Source organism: Barbus barbus (assembly GCF_936440315.1).
Source record: "Barbus barbus genome assembly, chromosome: 2".
Taxonomy (NCBI): Eukaryota; Metazoa; Chordata; class Actinopteri; order Cypriniformes; family Cyprinidae; genus Barbus; species Barbus barbus.
This window is the reverse complement of record NC_136730.1, coordinates 16733500-16750709: the sequence shown is the minus strand read 5'-3', so window position 1 is coordinate 16750709 and position 17210 is coordinate 16733500. Positions and strand designations below refer to the sequence as shown.

Below are 17210 nucleotides of genomic sequence, written 5' to 3'. Positions count from 1 at the left end.
TATTTTGTGAACTGAATCAACTGGAAATTCATTGAAAAGACCTTACACAAAAAAACAATACATTCACAAATCAGACAGGCAGAATCAGAATCTCTAATCTTATTTAAAAAGTGACTTAAATGTTAACATTTTAAAACTTTATATTTGCATCTGTTCCTTACATAAAGAATGCCTTCATAAGTCATATGGACCACTTTTATGATACTTACGTCTATTGTGTGTCCTTTTTGGCACTCCAAAGCTTCAGTCTCCATTCACTGTAATTGCATGAAAAAATGTCTCTTTCGTATTCTGCAAAATAAAAATATCATACAGGTTAGGGTGCCTAAATGATGACAGAATTCATTTTCAGGTGAACTATCTTTTTAGGAGCATATTAGAGCATGCCATTTTAGAATGGCAAAATCAGCTACGCTAATACCCCAGCGGTCCCCTTCACCTGCCCCCATGGAAAGGCCTCACACTGAGGTGTCCAGCTAATTGATAGATCTAAAAACAGTGACCCTGTATACAGTAAACTCTGCATCATCATTGGCTTCCACTGTGTGCTTACTAGAAGATGGAACGGAGGAAAAAGAATCAGACTACAAAGACAAACAAATCCTTTTTTCTTGCCCCCCTCCCTAAATACATCAAAAGGGTACCACATTGATTTGATTTTTTTCTGATATCCACAAAAATGGAACTTGAAATGAAGGCCTACATAGAATCCGGATCCTATCTTTATAATGGAAAGTACATGGTCTGACAGTTTCAAATGCAAAAACGCATCCGTACATATTCGACTGAGATAAGGTCTTTAAAGGGTGGATGGGCGGAAAAGAGGCGGATGACAGGGTGCACACCAATTACTAATAGCGAATGATTTTCTTCCCTCCCTTTTATTTGTTTGGGAGAAATGTTTGACAAGGCAAACGCTGCCTCTTGAAGGGAAAAAACACATCTACTGTTCGGATATGATGGATAGCAGGATATGCTTTTTTTTGTGACATGGAATGACACAGGAAGGTCAGCAGCACTTGTATCTGTTAAATGGATTGGATTAAGTGGGAGCTGCCTCCTCAGTTTGCGTCTCCGTTTATAATGTTCCCCTTTTTTGTTCTGCAGGGCAGAAATGGGGGAAGGGTCTACTATCGAGATTCCAGGCTGTGCAAAGAATGATGACAGGTGCACTCTCTGTATAAACCCCAAAATACCAGTTTGCTGATGTCAGAGTCAACATTATGCACTTTTATTCAGTCATTTACTCTGTCGTTTCAGGTTTAAAATGTGCCGAGACTATTTAGGGCTTCTAAAAGCATATCTCAGCTGGCTCTTTTTGGGAAAACGAGAGGTTTCTCCGAGATGGCAGAAACAAGATGATTAGCTCAGACAGAATACAGCACTCCTCACATCAGCTAACTCATCCTGGAGGTTGCTCTAGCCTGGTGAGACAAAGTGCTAGCTGCCTTAAATCTGGGTTAGGAAACCTGTCACGGTGGGATGGTGTCATTCAGTTACCCACAAACCTGAATTAATCCAGGTAATTACAGAACGGGACTGCTCAAAGCAAAGGTTTCTTGTTTATGAGCCTGGAGTGCTTTACAACAGAAAGGGTTAAGCTCTCCACGGTTAACTTTTTCTTCAGCCAGCGTGCACGTTGTTAAAAGGTGGAAGGAAAGTGGGGGGGGGGGGGGGGTGGCCTAAACCAATCATGTGTGGTTCTCCTGAGGTGGGGGAAACGACCTTTGTGTATAATTAGTTATCTTATTTAAAGCAAAGATTTTGAATAGAATAACTAATTAGCTGTCATAAAAGGCAAATTAAAGATTTTTGTGCCATCCCTTGGGGAACTGAAGGAGCCTGATTCCCAAGCTCGTTTCCGTCTCTTACGCACACTCACGTACAAACACAGACACACTTTTTCCTCACAGACGAGCGCTCTCCTCATTAAGACTGTTTCTAGTTCTGTAGAAGGCTGACAGGAGAGCACTGTTGGCATACCTGCAGAGTGCACCTCTAACAAGCCATGAAATGCAGGTAGAAAACGACCGCCCTCAGTTAGTGTGGCTTCAATTTAAAGGCTTTTTACCTTAATTTTTACTGAACATTGGTATTTATAGCAAGTTTTGTGATCCTAATTCGGCGGCTTCAAGGGGCCCGTATTGGGGCTGGAGGGGGGACTGGGGAGGAAGCTGGAGGGGGAAGCACACCGCTAATTGATGGCTCCCATCAGTGGCGCTAGACCAATTAGCTTCCCTCTTTTTCCAGTTCTGATAAAGAAATAAGATGGTTGAATACCACCAGAGCTCTTATTCACATCCAAGTCATAAATTTAACTAACAAGCCCTCGCTCTCCTGCCCTCTCTCTCTTTCAGTCTTTCCTGAGTGCGCTCACATTTTTACCTCATTTTATAACTGAGGAAATGCTAATTATATTATATTCATAGCACCGCTGATGTGTGGACTGTCCAGAATCACTGAACAAATCTGAATCCAATAAATGTACATGTGCATCACAGAGAAGAAAGCGTGAGAACGAGCACATACCAGGGCTGTGCACCATTCAGAATTGAATTGAGAATGCCTTTTAAATTCCAATTCAGTTGCCAAATTTGATTCAAGGGTACTATACAGAATGCAGAATTGCAATTCAAATTGTAATGTAAGGAAGTAGAGTTTAAATTAATTCGTATAACTGTAAAGTAATAGTATAAAGTAAAATTTGTCAAGACAAAATTTAAATGTTTGAAAGTTTTTAATTCTGAATTTTTTCAAACCCTAGCGTGTACTAAACCTCTCTTGGAACTACAGTGCAAGGTTAGTCCAGTTAGAGGAGGATACACACACAAAAAAAAAAAAACATTAATATGCTGATAGTTGCATGCGGGGTACCGGATAATGGACTTCATGCCCACTGGCATACATTTGTTGATCATGTACAGTAGAGCCATTACCGGACATTAAAGCCGGAGCTGAACAAGAGCTGCAGCCTGTGACCTCTGCCATCAGGATACTCTTAACGGATATCTCGTCTCATACACAAATGCACTAACAATCAGCTAAGCATTACATAAACATGACGATACCAGGAAAATATTAATTTAAAGGTATAGTCCACCACAACGAAAATCAATTCTGTCTTTTTCTGTCCTTCCAAACCTGCATGACTTTCTTTCTTTTTCTGCCTATACAAAGTCAGTAGGGTCCAAACAGCAATGGACCCCACTGAAGTAACTGATTTTATTTATTTATTGAGATTTATTTTACAGTGCAGAAGAAAAAAATCATACAGGCTTGGAATGAGATGAAAGCCAAGACAGTATATGGTGACAGATTTTTTAATTTTGTCAAGTCAGTTTATTTCTATAGCACGTTTAAAAGCAACAGAGTTGCACCAAAGTGCTGTACAACAAATACAAATACAGCAAAAACAGACAAAAAAGAGCAGACTTAAAACTAGCTAGTGAAGGAGCGAGTCTCACATTTACAGGCAGACTATTCCAAAGTTTCGGGGCTGCAGCTGAAAAAGCCCGGCCACCCTTGGTTTTACAGCAACAACGTGGGACCGTTAAAAGAAACTGATTACTGGACCTTTGTGCTGACTATCGCATTTAATTCCTCTCAAATACCTGAAATCAGTACCTTGTTTTGCATAACACCAATTCTTTGGATCTCTACAGAGGACGTTTTTCCATACTGTAAAACTATAAAAAGGCTAATGCTTAAATAAAAAGCCCTCTGTCCAGATGGGTCTGTCTCCATTCAGGACTTGGGGGCTTTTAATGGTTTGACCGTCCGGAGCCCGATACGCTGCTGATTGGCGGCGGGGGAGGAGGGGTGGGTGTCAAAGGGGGCATCACACAAGGCTTTCTGAGAGAAATGTGTTTTGAAAGCAGAGACCAAAAGAGAGGTATAGAGGGAGGGAGAGTGCCGGTTTAGCTGCGCGTTCTATTAGACGGATCAATAGCTCAGTGTGGGAGAGAGTGTCTTAAGAGCTGTTGTCCTGCGCTTTCAGCTGTGGCAGACCTGTTAGTGCTGGCAGAGGGGTGCCGAGTGCCAGTGATACCAGCTCTGGCCCGGGGCGGCTTTTAGTCCACACACAAATGTCAGACCGCAGATAGACTATTAGTGTTTAGTGCAGTTATTAAATGGACTTTATTTGTCCTTTAGGAGGCTAAAAGGCATGCTTAAAGGGGGGAGGCTACATGACAACGCAGCGATTTAGCCGGTTTGGTTACTCTTCTCTGTTCGCGATGCAGCGAGCGCAAGTGTAAAAGGAGATCAGGCTTTAGTGTGTGTGTGTGTGTGTGTGCGCGCATGTTTGGAAGGCACTTAGGCCATACCGTATCTCACTGGAAGCTGAGAGCAGCCTTCTTGTGGTCAACAGTGTTCTAAAAGGTTAATGTTGATCTATACTAAACAAAGCCCACGGGAGGCTTTTAGCATGGCCAACAGTTCTCATACTGATGAAATAGGGCCATGGCTAATCTTCCAAACAACATAAATACCTCTGTCAGCTATCTAAATAGAGATGGTCCTGGGGCATCCCAACATAGAGATGCATTCAAGCCCCCATTAAACGGGTGTGTCACTCGCCAAAAATAACATCTGTTCATTTGAGCGGGGGCAGCAACGGATGAATGGAGTCCAAAGTGACCCGCACGCCTATCTGTGCGGAAGAGTGTCCTTGGCTAATGCATATGAAACAGCGGCTCGAGCTTCGGCGGTGTCGCCACCCTTATCAAAGAGCGCGGAACATGAAAAGTCACCGGTATAGCCAGGCGGTAAATCACAACGCTCTCTGTGTTTGTCTACCTATCGCCACAGGTGTGCCGATGCTCTCCGTCCAGCCCAAAGGAAAACAGAAGGGATGCGCCGGCTGCAACCGTAAGATTAAAGACCGCTACCTGCTCAAGGCCCTGGACAAATACTGGCACGAAGACTGCCTGAAATGTGCCTGCTGCGACTGCCGCCTGGGGGAGGTGGGCTCCACCCTCTACACCAAAGCCAATCTCATCCTCTGTCGCAGGGACTACCTGAGGTAAGAACACGCTGCAGTCAAAGTGCTGCCAATGCAGAAAGGGCTTGTTACACTTCAGGCTGCATGACATTCAGAAAAGTACACCCTCATCTAACAGCCGATGATTGCCACCTTGCCTGTCTCATTCCTGGCCCTGTCCTCTCTCTCTCTCCTGTTGCGTTTATCTGCTAACTTGTGGGGTTAGAAGATAATTTTTATTTTTTTTAGCTTGTAAATGATGTTTTCTTTGAGGCTGTTACAGAAGATTAAGTGCTTGTTCTTTCCTCATCGCAGTGTACCGACCCAGACTCTGTGCATTCCAATTAAGTCTCAGTTGTGCAAGTGACCAAACAGCTTGGAGTGGCATCTTGTAGCGATTGTTTGTTTAGCCCGCTAAGGTTTTGCATGTTTACATGAATGTGACGTGTCACGCATTTTCTAAGTTGAGTGATAAACCGCTGCGTATGAGTGCGTCTATGGGCTTTCAGCTCACCCCAGGCAGCTGAGTGGCAGAACTGCAGGTCTAAGGATCTGTTTTGCCTCCTATCTCTGAGCCATCTGCTTGCTAAATTAAACATGATTATTTCCTGGGCGTTAAATCCCAGTCCCTGGGGTCTCCCAACCAGATCCAGTCATTTATCCCCAAGCTGCTCTCCCCAAAGAGCCCCCACTGGTAGGGCCCTTCTCAATAAAACATGCAGTTCAGCGCTGTCGTCATTAACCGTGTTAAAGGGACAGTTCACCCAAAAGTAACAATCCTGTCATCATTACTCACCCTCATGTAGTTCCCAAACAGGTTTGACTGACTTTCTTTTGTGGAACACAAAAATGAGCAATTTGAAGGTCAACCGGGTCAAAACAGCATTTGACCACACTGACTTTCACTGAATGGACAATATGAAAGTCATACAGGTTTGGAGTTAATTACTGTTTGTTAATATTGTTTCAGTTAAGAGATATGAAAAACAACAACCCTAGATAGCCCTTAGATTCACCAAGCTGAAAAGAGAATGCACTTTGCTGTAGCAAACTGAAGCGCTTTGTTTTAAGTTAATTAGCTTGCCCAAAACACATCATATACATATGAGATTAATCAGATATGCACAAAATGGCACAAATATACAAATTAACTTGAACTAACTTAGAAACTATGGCTAGCACGCAACTCATATTGTGTAAAAATTCTAAAGAGTACTGTAGGAAATTATTTCAGGAACTCAGATTTTCACATAAATTACAGTTTGAAATAAATGTACTGGAAATAAAATGTAATGTTTTTGTCAAGTAAAGAACATGACAAGATAAAATACTGCCTAAATTTAACTGATATTTTTGTCACAAGACAAAAACTATTCATAAAAAAAATTAAAAATAACACTGGCCATTACTCAATTTGCACATCCAATCGACCTCACAAGGTCCCTAATAGGTACACCGAGGCATGTGTGGTAATGATCAAATTAATGGGAAAAAAAATCTCAATAAGCTCCAAATGCTTGGCAATTACATTTTTTGTTTGCTAGAGAATGAAATCAGAGAAAGGCGGAGGGAGAAACCGCACAAAAACGAGCTTCCTGTTGCCTCTGTACTGGCTCTGATGTCCTAATGAAGTCTAGCCCACTCATCTGCTCTTCAGCCTGTGACAAATGTGTGCTACTTAATGCCTGGAGATGCTGGATATGAATTCTATTAAGGTACAAATTAAGAAGTATCCCTCTCCATGCAGACAGAGCGAGGAAGCATCAGTGTGTTTACTTTAAACGCGAATGATTGAGACTCCATGCAGGGCGTCCCACCTAAACTTCACCTCCAGCGCACCGCTGGAGAATCTGCCCGCTCACCTTCAGTAATGAAGCTGAAATCTCACCCAGAATTAGCCTCCCATACAGGGAAGGCACTTCATTAAAGACAGGCGGGCAGATCAAACGCATTTCTTTTATTTTCGGCTGGGTTTTTGGAGCCCTGCCATGCGCACATTAATTATGAGCTGCTCTCCTTCTGCGTTTTGTCCTTCAGGAGTACCGTAGAGCCATAATGAACCCCCACCCCATGAAAAAACAGTTATTACAGTTGACCATTTCCTTAATAGGTAAGTTTAGCAGGATTTATAAGCTCCATTCAGGCCATACACTTTCATAACTGCACACAAAAAAGGATTAATCTGTTTTGCTGGGGTCAAGAATCCTTTGACCTCATGACCAGAGAGTGAGAGTGCCTCTATCTTAGACTGCATTCACCTCTGACCTGAAATTGTTTTTATATCTGCACCATTGCATTATATTACGGGGGGGACACATTAGGGGTGTAAGTAAATATCGATACACCTGAGTATCGCGATATTTTGTTAGGCGATACTGTATCGATTCTCAAAAACGGAATATCGATATAAAAAAATCATACAGGATTCATGGCAGTTGTTTCGCAGAGTTCATTTCCTGACCGCTAGAGAGCAGTCTTCATCTCTGAACTTAAACAGTGACAGGAAATACTAGCGTTAGAGCACACCACTAATGTTAGCGTTAATATAGTTCGTTGCCAGTAATGGAGGATGAAAGAATTGTTCCAGCTCTCATTTCGGTGTACAAAGCTGAAGTGTAGCATCATTTGGGATTTTGTGGTAACGTCTGCTCCGGGACCGCGGCGCGGGTGCCACCTCGGTCCCGCCGCTTGCCGTGTCCCGTGTAAAGGCCTGGGCAGCAGGGTCGCTGTGCGGCTGCAGTTTTCTCTCGTGTTGGGGACGTTTTGTGCAGTTGGGGCGGTGCTCGCTTCGCGGTCTCGACGATTCCACGCAGAGCATAAATACAAAATGGAAAAACCTGTGAAATTCAAGTTGAAAGGTTCTGAGAATGTTCAACATCTGTATTTATTTTATTGTTTTACAATTGTTTTGTTTTCTTTAGGACTCCAGCAAGCAATTTATTTTTCATTAATACTAAGCAGATGTAATTTTGTGTTCAGATCAAAATGTTATGACATTGTATATTACAATTGTAAACTTAAACTGTGAACCTTTAAAGCAGGGTCTAAAAATATATATGGTCTTTTTTATAAAATACATTCTATACATTTAACTAAATGATCCTGAGCAAGCACTTTAATGTTCCCCTTGAATCGTACTGCACAAAAATTGGTTCAATAATGTTGAATGTTACAGGGACTGATTATTGTAAATGCAGATCCAAGTGTGTTCTGGTTAAATAATTTATTTATTTATTGCTAAGGTTTGCATAAGTGGTGTGCTCTTAATGACAGCTTTCCTAAAAATATATCCTATTCCTAAAATAAGAAATATCCCAATATATCGCCTTGCTTACAGTATCGCAATATATCGTATTGCAACCCCTGTATCATGATACGTATCGTATCGCCAGATTCATGCCAATACACAGCCCTAGGACACATCAGTCATTTACTAATCAAAGAAGGGTGCTTTTAATTGAAATATAAAGTAGATTACACCTCCTTCTAATGATGGCACATCCATTACTAGCCAGCATGCGGGTATGAAGGGCAGAGATAAGTCTGCAATCATTCGGTGCATTTTGAAGTTAAAATAGTCTACTGAGCAAGCACAGCTATCCCTATGAGGAAAAAAAGATATCAATCATATAATTTAAGTGGAGAAACAATCCCAATGTCAGCCGTATCTCACTTTGAAAATTAACTACTATGCTTGAACGCACAATACAGTGACCCCTGTCTATAAAACATGAGAGTGGGGTCCAAAAAAGTGTATTCTATGTGTTTATTTGTATTCTATACACATTACGTTTAATAATAAAGTAAAATTATTATTATTATATAGAACAGATATATGGAAAAATTAGATGCATAGTAAATAACAGCAATAATCATTGTAATTATTATTACATTCTATAAATTTTCAATTTGGAGTAATATAATACAAAATAATAATAATGATCATAATTATAATAATTGTAGAACAGACAGAACAATTAGATATAAAGTAAATAAAATAATAATAATAATAAAACATAAATAATAATGTGTGTGTGTATATATGGAGGGGGGGTCTTCATTGTGGTCTCACACTTTTGAACCCCACTGTATTTAGAACTTTACAAATTCACACATACAGTACTGAACCAAAGTCCCTTTGAAAGCAATGAAAAGGAGAACAGCTGAAGTCTAATCACAGAGAGACATTAAAGGGAAGGAAGCTGATGTCTCCTTCAGAGGAGTTATGAAGAAACACCAGAAGAGAAACACCTGTCTACACAGAGCCACAGGGAATCATAGAGAACAATGAGCAAAGGCTTTCAGCTTTAATACTAAAGTTTAGTTAAACACAAACAAGATTATGAAGGGAAAAGCTCTGTTCTCTTTTCCTTTATTGTCTTGTAAATTTTTTCCCTCCTGTTCGGTGGAATCAGCGCGCAGGGGACTTTGAGATTTTTAGTTTGCCGAGGCCATGATAACATTAAAGGAATGCTACATTGAGTTGAGAGCTCATTAATCTTATCACAGTATCTGTTATTGAATAGACTGCTTTGTTTTCAAGAAAACAATTAAAAAGTTAAGCTTGTAATGACAACTCGTATAGCAAAAATTATGCACAAAAGACGTTTTAGGCCTGGACGTTCTTGAGCACATTTTGCTTGGAATAACACATTAAATGGCCTTGCTGATATAATGGTTGGTTTCACTTTATCTTGACTTATATTGCCTGGAAATCCAAGCCATTGTATTTCAAAGTTTGCTGGTGACCTTCCAAATGAGTTTCTGTAACCTCCTAATCCACTTAAATTAACCACCAGTAAAGTCTCCATTTTGAGCCGGGCCATCATAGTGCCGCAAAAACCTACAATTAAACCACCGCAGATTTCTTTGCAGAAGCCCAGTTATCTGTCACTCTGTGTGTGTGTGTATGAGAAGTCCCTTCTCTTTTAAGAAGACTCCTCTGCTCTTAAACCATCAAGAGGTCCCTGAATTTTCACAAGTCAGTAACAACCCTCTCAAACTGCCGTCCCAGTACTTTGTGTGACCTGATTTAGAAAAGAAGGGAAAATGGGTCTTGTGATGTGATCTGTAACACCCTCTACTGTGTAACATGATGGACGTGAGCCATAAGAAATTGTTTGGAATCCCCAGGGACTCCGACCACCTTTTCAGAAGCGAGCCAGGATAACACAACATTGAACTCCCAACTCCAGTTGCTTGCTCCTGCATCAAGGCATGACATTTGAAATGTGTTTGACCACAATCTGTGCGCGATTCCCTTTTAGAGAACATGCTTCTTCAGACAGACACCTTAATCCTTCCTTCTGCCTCTGACCATGTATGTGTGTCTGCGAACGTTAGGATTAGGGGAAGTCGTGGCCTAATGGTTAGAGAGTCGGACTCGTAATCGAAAGGTTGCGAGTTCGAGCCCCCGGCCGGCAGGAATTGTAGGTGGGGGGAGGGAATGTCCAGCGCTCTCTCCACCCTCAATACCACGACTGAGGTGCCCTTGAGCAAGGCACCGAACCCCCAATTGCTCCCCGGGCGCTGCAGCATGGCTGCCCACTGCTCCGGGTGTGTGTTCACGGTGTGTGTGTGTGTGTGTGTGTGCATTTGTTCACTACTCACTGCTGTGTGTGTGCACTTGGATGGGTTAAACGCAGAGCACCAATTTCGAGTATGGGTCACCATACTTGACAATACGTCACGACTTTACTTTTTACTTTTTTTTTATTATGTGGCCCGCCATCTGAGAACTTTCCAAGATCGAAGAATGACTGGTAGATACATCTCAGCCAGCTACTCTAAACTGGCATTCTTGCTGTTAATGGTTGTCCTGTCAAATGCTGTGGCAAATGATTTGGCATCGTCTCTTTAATATGCTGCCAAAGGCCCTCGTGAAAAAAAAAATAATAAATCTTGGACGGATCTATCTTTGTTAAAACGGTGATTTTACGAAGCATGAAATACCAATAGATAGGGCTGTGTAAAAAATATAGATTTTCTAATTAATCAAATCACTTAATGATTCATCTTCAACACCACAGCAAAATAAAAAATTTCTTGTTCACACTCTGAATTGAATGTGATGCAATAATAATGGCAAAGAAAGTCTTTCTATTGAATTCTACTTAATCACTGTAGTCCAATTCATGACTCTTTAGTGAATCAAAACCATACAGCACAACAACCAGTCTAGCCTGGTTTCTGAAACAAATGACTCCTATTAGCCAGTTCTTTTACTGAATAAAAAGCATACAGCATAATTAGTGTACTCTGACTCCCAAACAAATTACTCTTTTGAGCCAGTTCTTTTACTGAATACAAAAAAAATACAGCATGATTAGTGTAGTCTGATTCATGAACAAATGACTCTTATGAGTCCGTTCTTTTTACTGAATCAAAAGCATACAGCTTGACTAAGTAGTCCAATTCAATAACTTGACTCTTATAAGCTGGTTCTTTAAATGAAAAAGGCAAGTTAGCGGTTTGAATAATTTTGTTTGAATAATGCTCTGAATAATTTACAACATTAGCCAAGTGAGAATGTCTGCTGTATGTATAACTAAAATATACCAAAATGAAAATTCAAGAGCTTGTGAATCAAAACTGAAGAAATGTGCATTAATACCCTTACCAATAAAAAATGGAATGCAATAGTGTTCTTTATAAAAATGATACACTATAAATTCTGACAACATACTGGACAGCTGAGATTACTATGATTACTAATCCAATTATATGTGTGAAGTGTAACAAACACTAATTTAAAGTTTAACTGCAAAATGTATTTTGTTGAAAAATTGAATGTGCAATTAGGAGTTGGTTTCTCACAGATTCTGTGCTGACCTTGGAACAAAGCTGCACTTGAACCATTATTTTAATAAGCTGAACTCTTTTGTGAGGCAACACCTCACGGGTTGCACGGCCTCCTCAGAGTGTCAGAGTTGCACATAAACACATTTTACTGGAGCAGTAACCCGATCTAACAATGGCTCTTTTTAACACCTCGCCTATCTGATATAACAACATGCCCTCTCCCACCATAAGACTCCTCTCCGCTCGGGTCTGTTGCTCTAATTAACAGCAGGGTCTGCTGGATAGATGCTGGCGGTGACGCAGGGCGAGCAGTCAAGAGAGACTAATGTGGACTTGCCGCAACTTTGTTCAGTTTCCCTTTCTCTCCAACCGAGTCCTCAACTTTAAAGGGGTGCCGCATCCTGATCCTGCCTTTATTTTTCCCCTTTTCCTCCCCCTGTTCTTCTCCATTTGCTCTTCCTGTGTGCATAGCATCCCTGTTCTGCAAAACATATACATCTATATCTCCGACTCTGAATCTCCAAATTAAACATTGGAGCAAGGGCTTTGAAAATGAAAATGTAAATCCCACGGCGGATGTAGTGGAGGAAAGCGATCTGCCTCGATGCCTTGTTTTGTTTGTGACCTTGGTGGTTTCCGTCCCATCTAATAAGCTTAAACAAGCAGCGCAGAAATGCGAGTTGTGTGTCCCTTTCCGTGCTCCAGCGAGCATCTACTTACCTCTCCAAGGTTACGTACCTCACAACACTTCCTCTACATCTCACTCTGCTTTTAGCAGGTCACAGAGAAATAAGGAGAATGAGAGGAGAGGTACGGAGGGTAGAGGCAGTATCCTTGCAAGGGGAATCTTTGGAACTTTTGACTACATTATAGTATTTAGCCTCTTGTGTAAAATCCAGCTGGCTTTGGTCTGAGCAAAGTCTCATTAGTTACTCTGGATTTAAAAGAGGGAGGGGGAAAAAAAACACTTTGAGCAGTTCAATTGCTCGCCTCAGACCGGTTTCATTGCTTTTGCAGTGTGCTAGGCAAAAACTCTTTGAAGAAGGGGATTAGAACCATGTGATCATTTTAATTAGATCATTAGCTAAGAATTAACATCTAGGTTTGTACCCTCATTAACAAAAAATACCTAATGTGTGCCAAGCTGGATTCACGTATCGCATTAAATGTCCAATGTGTTTTTTTTCCCCTCCCACTTCTTCGGTTGTTTTCTTTCCCTTTTTCGGTTTGTTGCATGATTTCATAAAGGCTAAGAAAGGTATAAGTGAGCAAATCTGCTTTTTGTGTTTTCTCTCACAGGCTCTTTGGTACAACGGGGAACTGTGCAGCCTGCAGTAAACTGATCCCAGCCTTTGAAATGGTGATGAGGGCCAGAGATAATGTTTACCATTTGGACTGTTTTGCCTGTCAGCTTTGTAACCAGAGGTAAGGAGAGAAAGAGATCACAACAACCCTGCATGATTGTCTTTCTTTCTATATAGAAATGCAGAAGAACCTGTTAGCACACACACACAAATCGATCAATGATTTCTAGCATTGAGACTTTACACACTCCGACTGGCCCATAGCCTTTTCTCCTAGGGATTGCAAAAATGTGCTTTTTTACTGTTTTGCTTTTCAAAGAAAAAAATCTATTACAAAACAACAATTTCAAAATATTTAACACTGAACATTTCTCAACATTCTAGCAGACATTATACCAACAATGAAATTAATAAGTTAGTAAAATAGCCAATCACATGCCTGATTCAATAAGGGTTTCCCAAAAATATTGTTAAAGACAAAAAGAAAGAAAACTGAACACTTTGAGCAACAAATCAACATTTTAGAATGACTTCTGAAAGGTCAGTTTTTTTTGTTTTTTTTTGGACTGTTTTAAATGCTTCCACACTGCTGACATGTTTGCTGCATTATAAACTGTGCACGCCTCTCACTCTACGCTTGTTGCATTTGATCACGTCACCAAAAATGTCATTATTCGATACAATTTATTCTGTCTTTCCACTTATTCCTGAACACCCGAAAGAGCTTTTTTTGCTATTTTCGGCTGAATAATTTCAGTTGTCGAACATTCAGTGCATCTCTCCATTCTACTCTGCGTTTTCATCTCAAACCTACGAGTTTTGTCCTGGTTTGTATTTGTGACCAGAAGTGGGATTATAAACTTGAGTGAAATTAACCAGTGCTTCAGTGGCGATACCGTTGGCAGACCAATACCAAGCCTGATCAAAATATGAACGCCTTATTGAACACAGTCAGCCAGAAAGCTCCTACTCAATACACAACCAAGCCAAGCACATCACCGCTATGTGTCTTGCCGAGGGAATTAAGTGGCCGGACGAATGAACTTTTCAAGGATCATCCTTCCAAACATTCCTGGGGAGCAAAGGAATGTGACAGTGTCTTAAATGCTCTAGTTTGTGACCCACTTCTAAAAGACTTTTGTGTCATCCTTGAAAGCTGCCGCATGCACACGCTAAACTCATTGAATACTACAGTAAATACAAACAAGCTCTAACTCCGAGTTAGAACTGATGCCAAAAAAAAAAAGTGTTTTTCAGAACTGACTACGGCCTCCTCTAAAGAATCTAAATGCAGGAATCAAACAAAATAAAGCATCTGGTAGGAAACAGGAATAAATAGTCAAGTGGCATATTTGGTGAACACCAGGTGTGTAATAAAGTTTGGTGAGTGAAACCTCGCTACTGACGGATGGCACACATGCCTGGTTCTCCCGTGCTCTGCTCCATTCCTTTACCAACACAGCACATTGGAGTGGCAATGATTGCTAAGAGAAAACATCATTGGCGACGCTTTCATCATGCACGCACTATTCTCCATACGACATTCATGGCTTTCATATGCAAACTTGTCAATGTAAAAATGCAGTGCACACATGGAGTGTTTTTCTCTTTAACTGGCATGAAATTTCATGGGGAAGTTTTTAGAGGCTAACAATTTATTCTTTGGCAAGGAGCCCCAACATAGGGGGAAAAAATCTCAGTGGTGGGGTTTCCTTGGAAACTGGTGCAGAGTTTTTTTGTTTTGCCAATGAAAAGAAATGATGGCATGCTTTCATTAGGTGCCAATCCTGTCCTGCTTTGAAAAATGCTGTTGGTTTTGAAAACATTTAGTTAAAGCTGTACCTTATTGCCACATCACAAGAGACTTTGAGACCGTCATAGAAACAGTAGCATTGCTGATGCCAGCGATGATGAAGACTGTACACTGCACACTGCATGTTCATTTACACTGATGCGATGAGATTTCCTAAACCAAAAAATTTCAATTGATTTGTGTGCATTTATTTATTTATATAATAAAACCTCATTATCATTCTTATGTATTTTGTCTTTTGATATTGTAAAAATATCTTAAACTTTCATAATGTGAAAGTGTGAAGTGTATATCAGGGCTGTAGGCCATCCTGCATTGAACTGAAAATACCTTGTAAGTTTCAAATTTGAATTTCCGTATTTTAAAGCATAAAAAAACACATTTAAAATATAAAAAAGCACATTTAAAATAAAATTTGAATGACAAGTCAGCAGAGCTGGGTAGTAACTGATTACATGTAATCTGGATTACGTAATCCGATTCCAAAAATTAAGTACTTGTAATCAGAGTAAATTACATTTTAAAATGCTCAATCAGACTACAGTTAATTTTTTTATGGATTACATGATTACATATTATTCACACAATAGCAATAAATTATTCATAATTAATTGATTCTCCTTAATTTCTCTTTTTCATCTTTTAAATTTTCCTTTCTAAAATAGCCTACCGATTATATACACATTATATATGTATATGGGTACTTGACAAACTCCTAACATTAACAAACCTCTCTCATGTAACTCTAAGAATGAAGATACATTTTTCTCATTTTATTTATTTATTTATTTATTTATTTTTTTTTTTTTTCAAGCATAGGACACGGTCCAATTTTTATTTGTCAGCTACCATATATAGTCCAGTTCTGTGGATATTCACACACTGTAAAAGAAAAAAAAGTTGAGCCAATTTTAATTTGGCTCAACTTTTTTTTATTTATTTATTTTTTTTACAGTGGATCAGTCATTAGTCAGACGGCGACAGTATTTGACCACTGGATTTACAAAAATAATTTCAGGTTTAAGTAGTGTTTCAACATTGCATCAACTACTGATGAACACATTCATTTTTATTTTAATTATTACTCTGTAGGGTTTTTAACCATGTCTTATTAATTATAGGCTAACTAATTAAAATGCACATATTCACATTATTTCTTAGTTCCATGTAATGCAGGCATTCCAAAACTTTTTGTCATCTAAACCGTTTACCAAATGTATTTGCTTTAAATACCCCTGAGATTTTAAAATAAATATTTATTTAAATGTTTTTTTTTCTGCAGGTTTTGTGTGGGCGACAAGTTTTTCCTAAAAAACAACATGATTCTGTGTCAGATGGACTATGAGGAGGGCCAGCTCAACGGGAGCTTTGAGACACAAGTTCAATAGCCAATCAGACGACGACAGCGGCAGCTCTCGGTCCACACACAAACACGCGCTTATGTGCGATGGATGTTCTGCTGCACTCAGAAAGAAGAGCATCTGTCTGCTTGCCTGCAATACTTTTTACAGTAAAAGCCCTATTGGTCCCTGAGGACTCTATTGTAAATGTACTACTTTTTGGCCCTTCTTGTCCCCAACACTGAGCAGTTACACGTTTTGATGTACAGTTGTGCCTGCTTAGCTGAGCACTGTATTGCCTGTATGGTTTTTGTGATGTTTTTCTGTTTTGATCTCTATCTCTCTCACACACACACTTGCTCTCTTTCTCTTGTTCTTCTAATGCTTCTCTGAGGGTATGTACAGTCTGTTTTCTGTATATATAAACTGGAACATTTATTTTATGAAACTGTAATGCAATTTTATTACCAGTGTGAATTAAAAAGATTCTTAAATGTTCATAGTTGAGTTTGTTTTCTGATCCCAAAGCCAAAGTTTGAAGAGGCATGTATCAACAAATGTAATTATTGAACTCTCTTAAAATGGCTAAAGCTTCAAAAACATTTATCAGACAACTACAAAGAAATAAGTGACAATTTTATATACAGAATTACATAATGAAACGGCATATTTTAATTGCTGATGGACTAAGACAAGTTGTTTTCAGATGAATTAAATACGGTCTTATTTCGAATAAAGCAAATAAATTCAAAAACTCCCAAGTTGTTGTTGTCATAACATTGCGTACCGCAACAGATCTGTGAGGTCTCCTCATGCTGAGTGTCTGCTTCTGAGTTTTGTCTTCAACAGTTTTCCTGTTTACTCAAACACTCACTTATTGAATTCTCATCCTTACTTTTGATGTTTCAAGTCTTGAGTTCATGTCTGACACGCTACAACTCCATCAAATTATCACAAGGCCTCAGAATGAA

The 17210-nt window shown here is 39.7% G+C and overlaps 1 protein-coding gene across 2 annotated transcripts in view; it reads left to right on the top strand.

Annotated features, from left to right (window-relative positions):
• The window catches only part of LOC306881015 (rhombotin-1), a gene marked incomplete at its 5' end in the record, with an annotated part of 29080 nt that extends 12084 nt beyond the window's left edge, over positions 1–16996 (top strand). Inside the window, 4 exons of one of the 2 annotated variants that reach the window (XM_079434841.1) lie at positions 1108–1167; positions 4810–5023; positions 13082–13207; positions 16182–16982. In XM_079434841.1, the coding sequence (XP_079290967.1) occupies positions 1108–1167; positions 4810–5023; positions 13082–13207; positions 16182–16287 (506 nt within the window). In that variant the 3' untranslated portion in view covers positions 16288–16982. Of the gene's footprint in view, positions 1–1107; positions 1168–4809; positions 5024–13081; positions 13208–16181 lie in introns of both variants that reach the window. The other variant, XM_079434840.1, reaches the window with a different exon arrangement.
• Between the last annotated feature and the right edge of the window lie 214 nt (positions 16997–17210).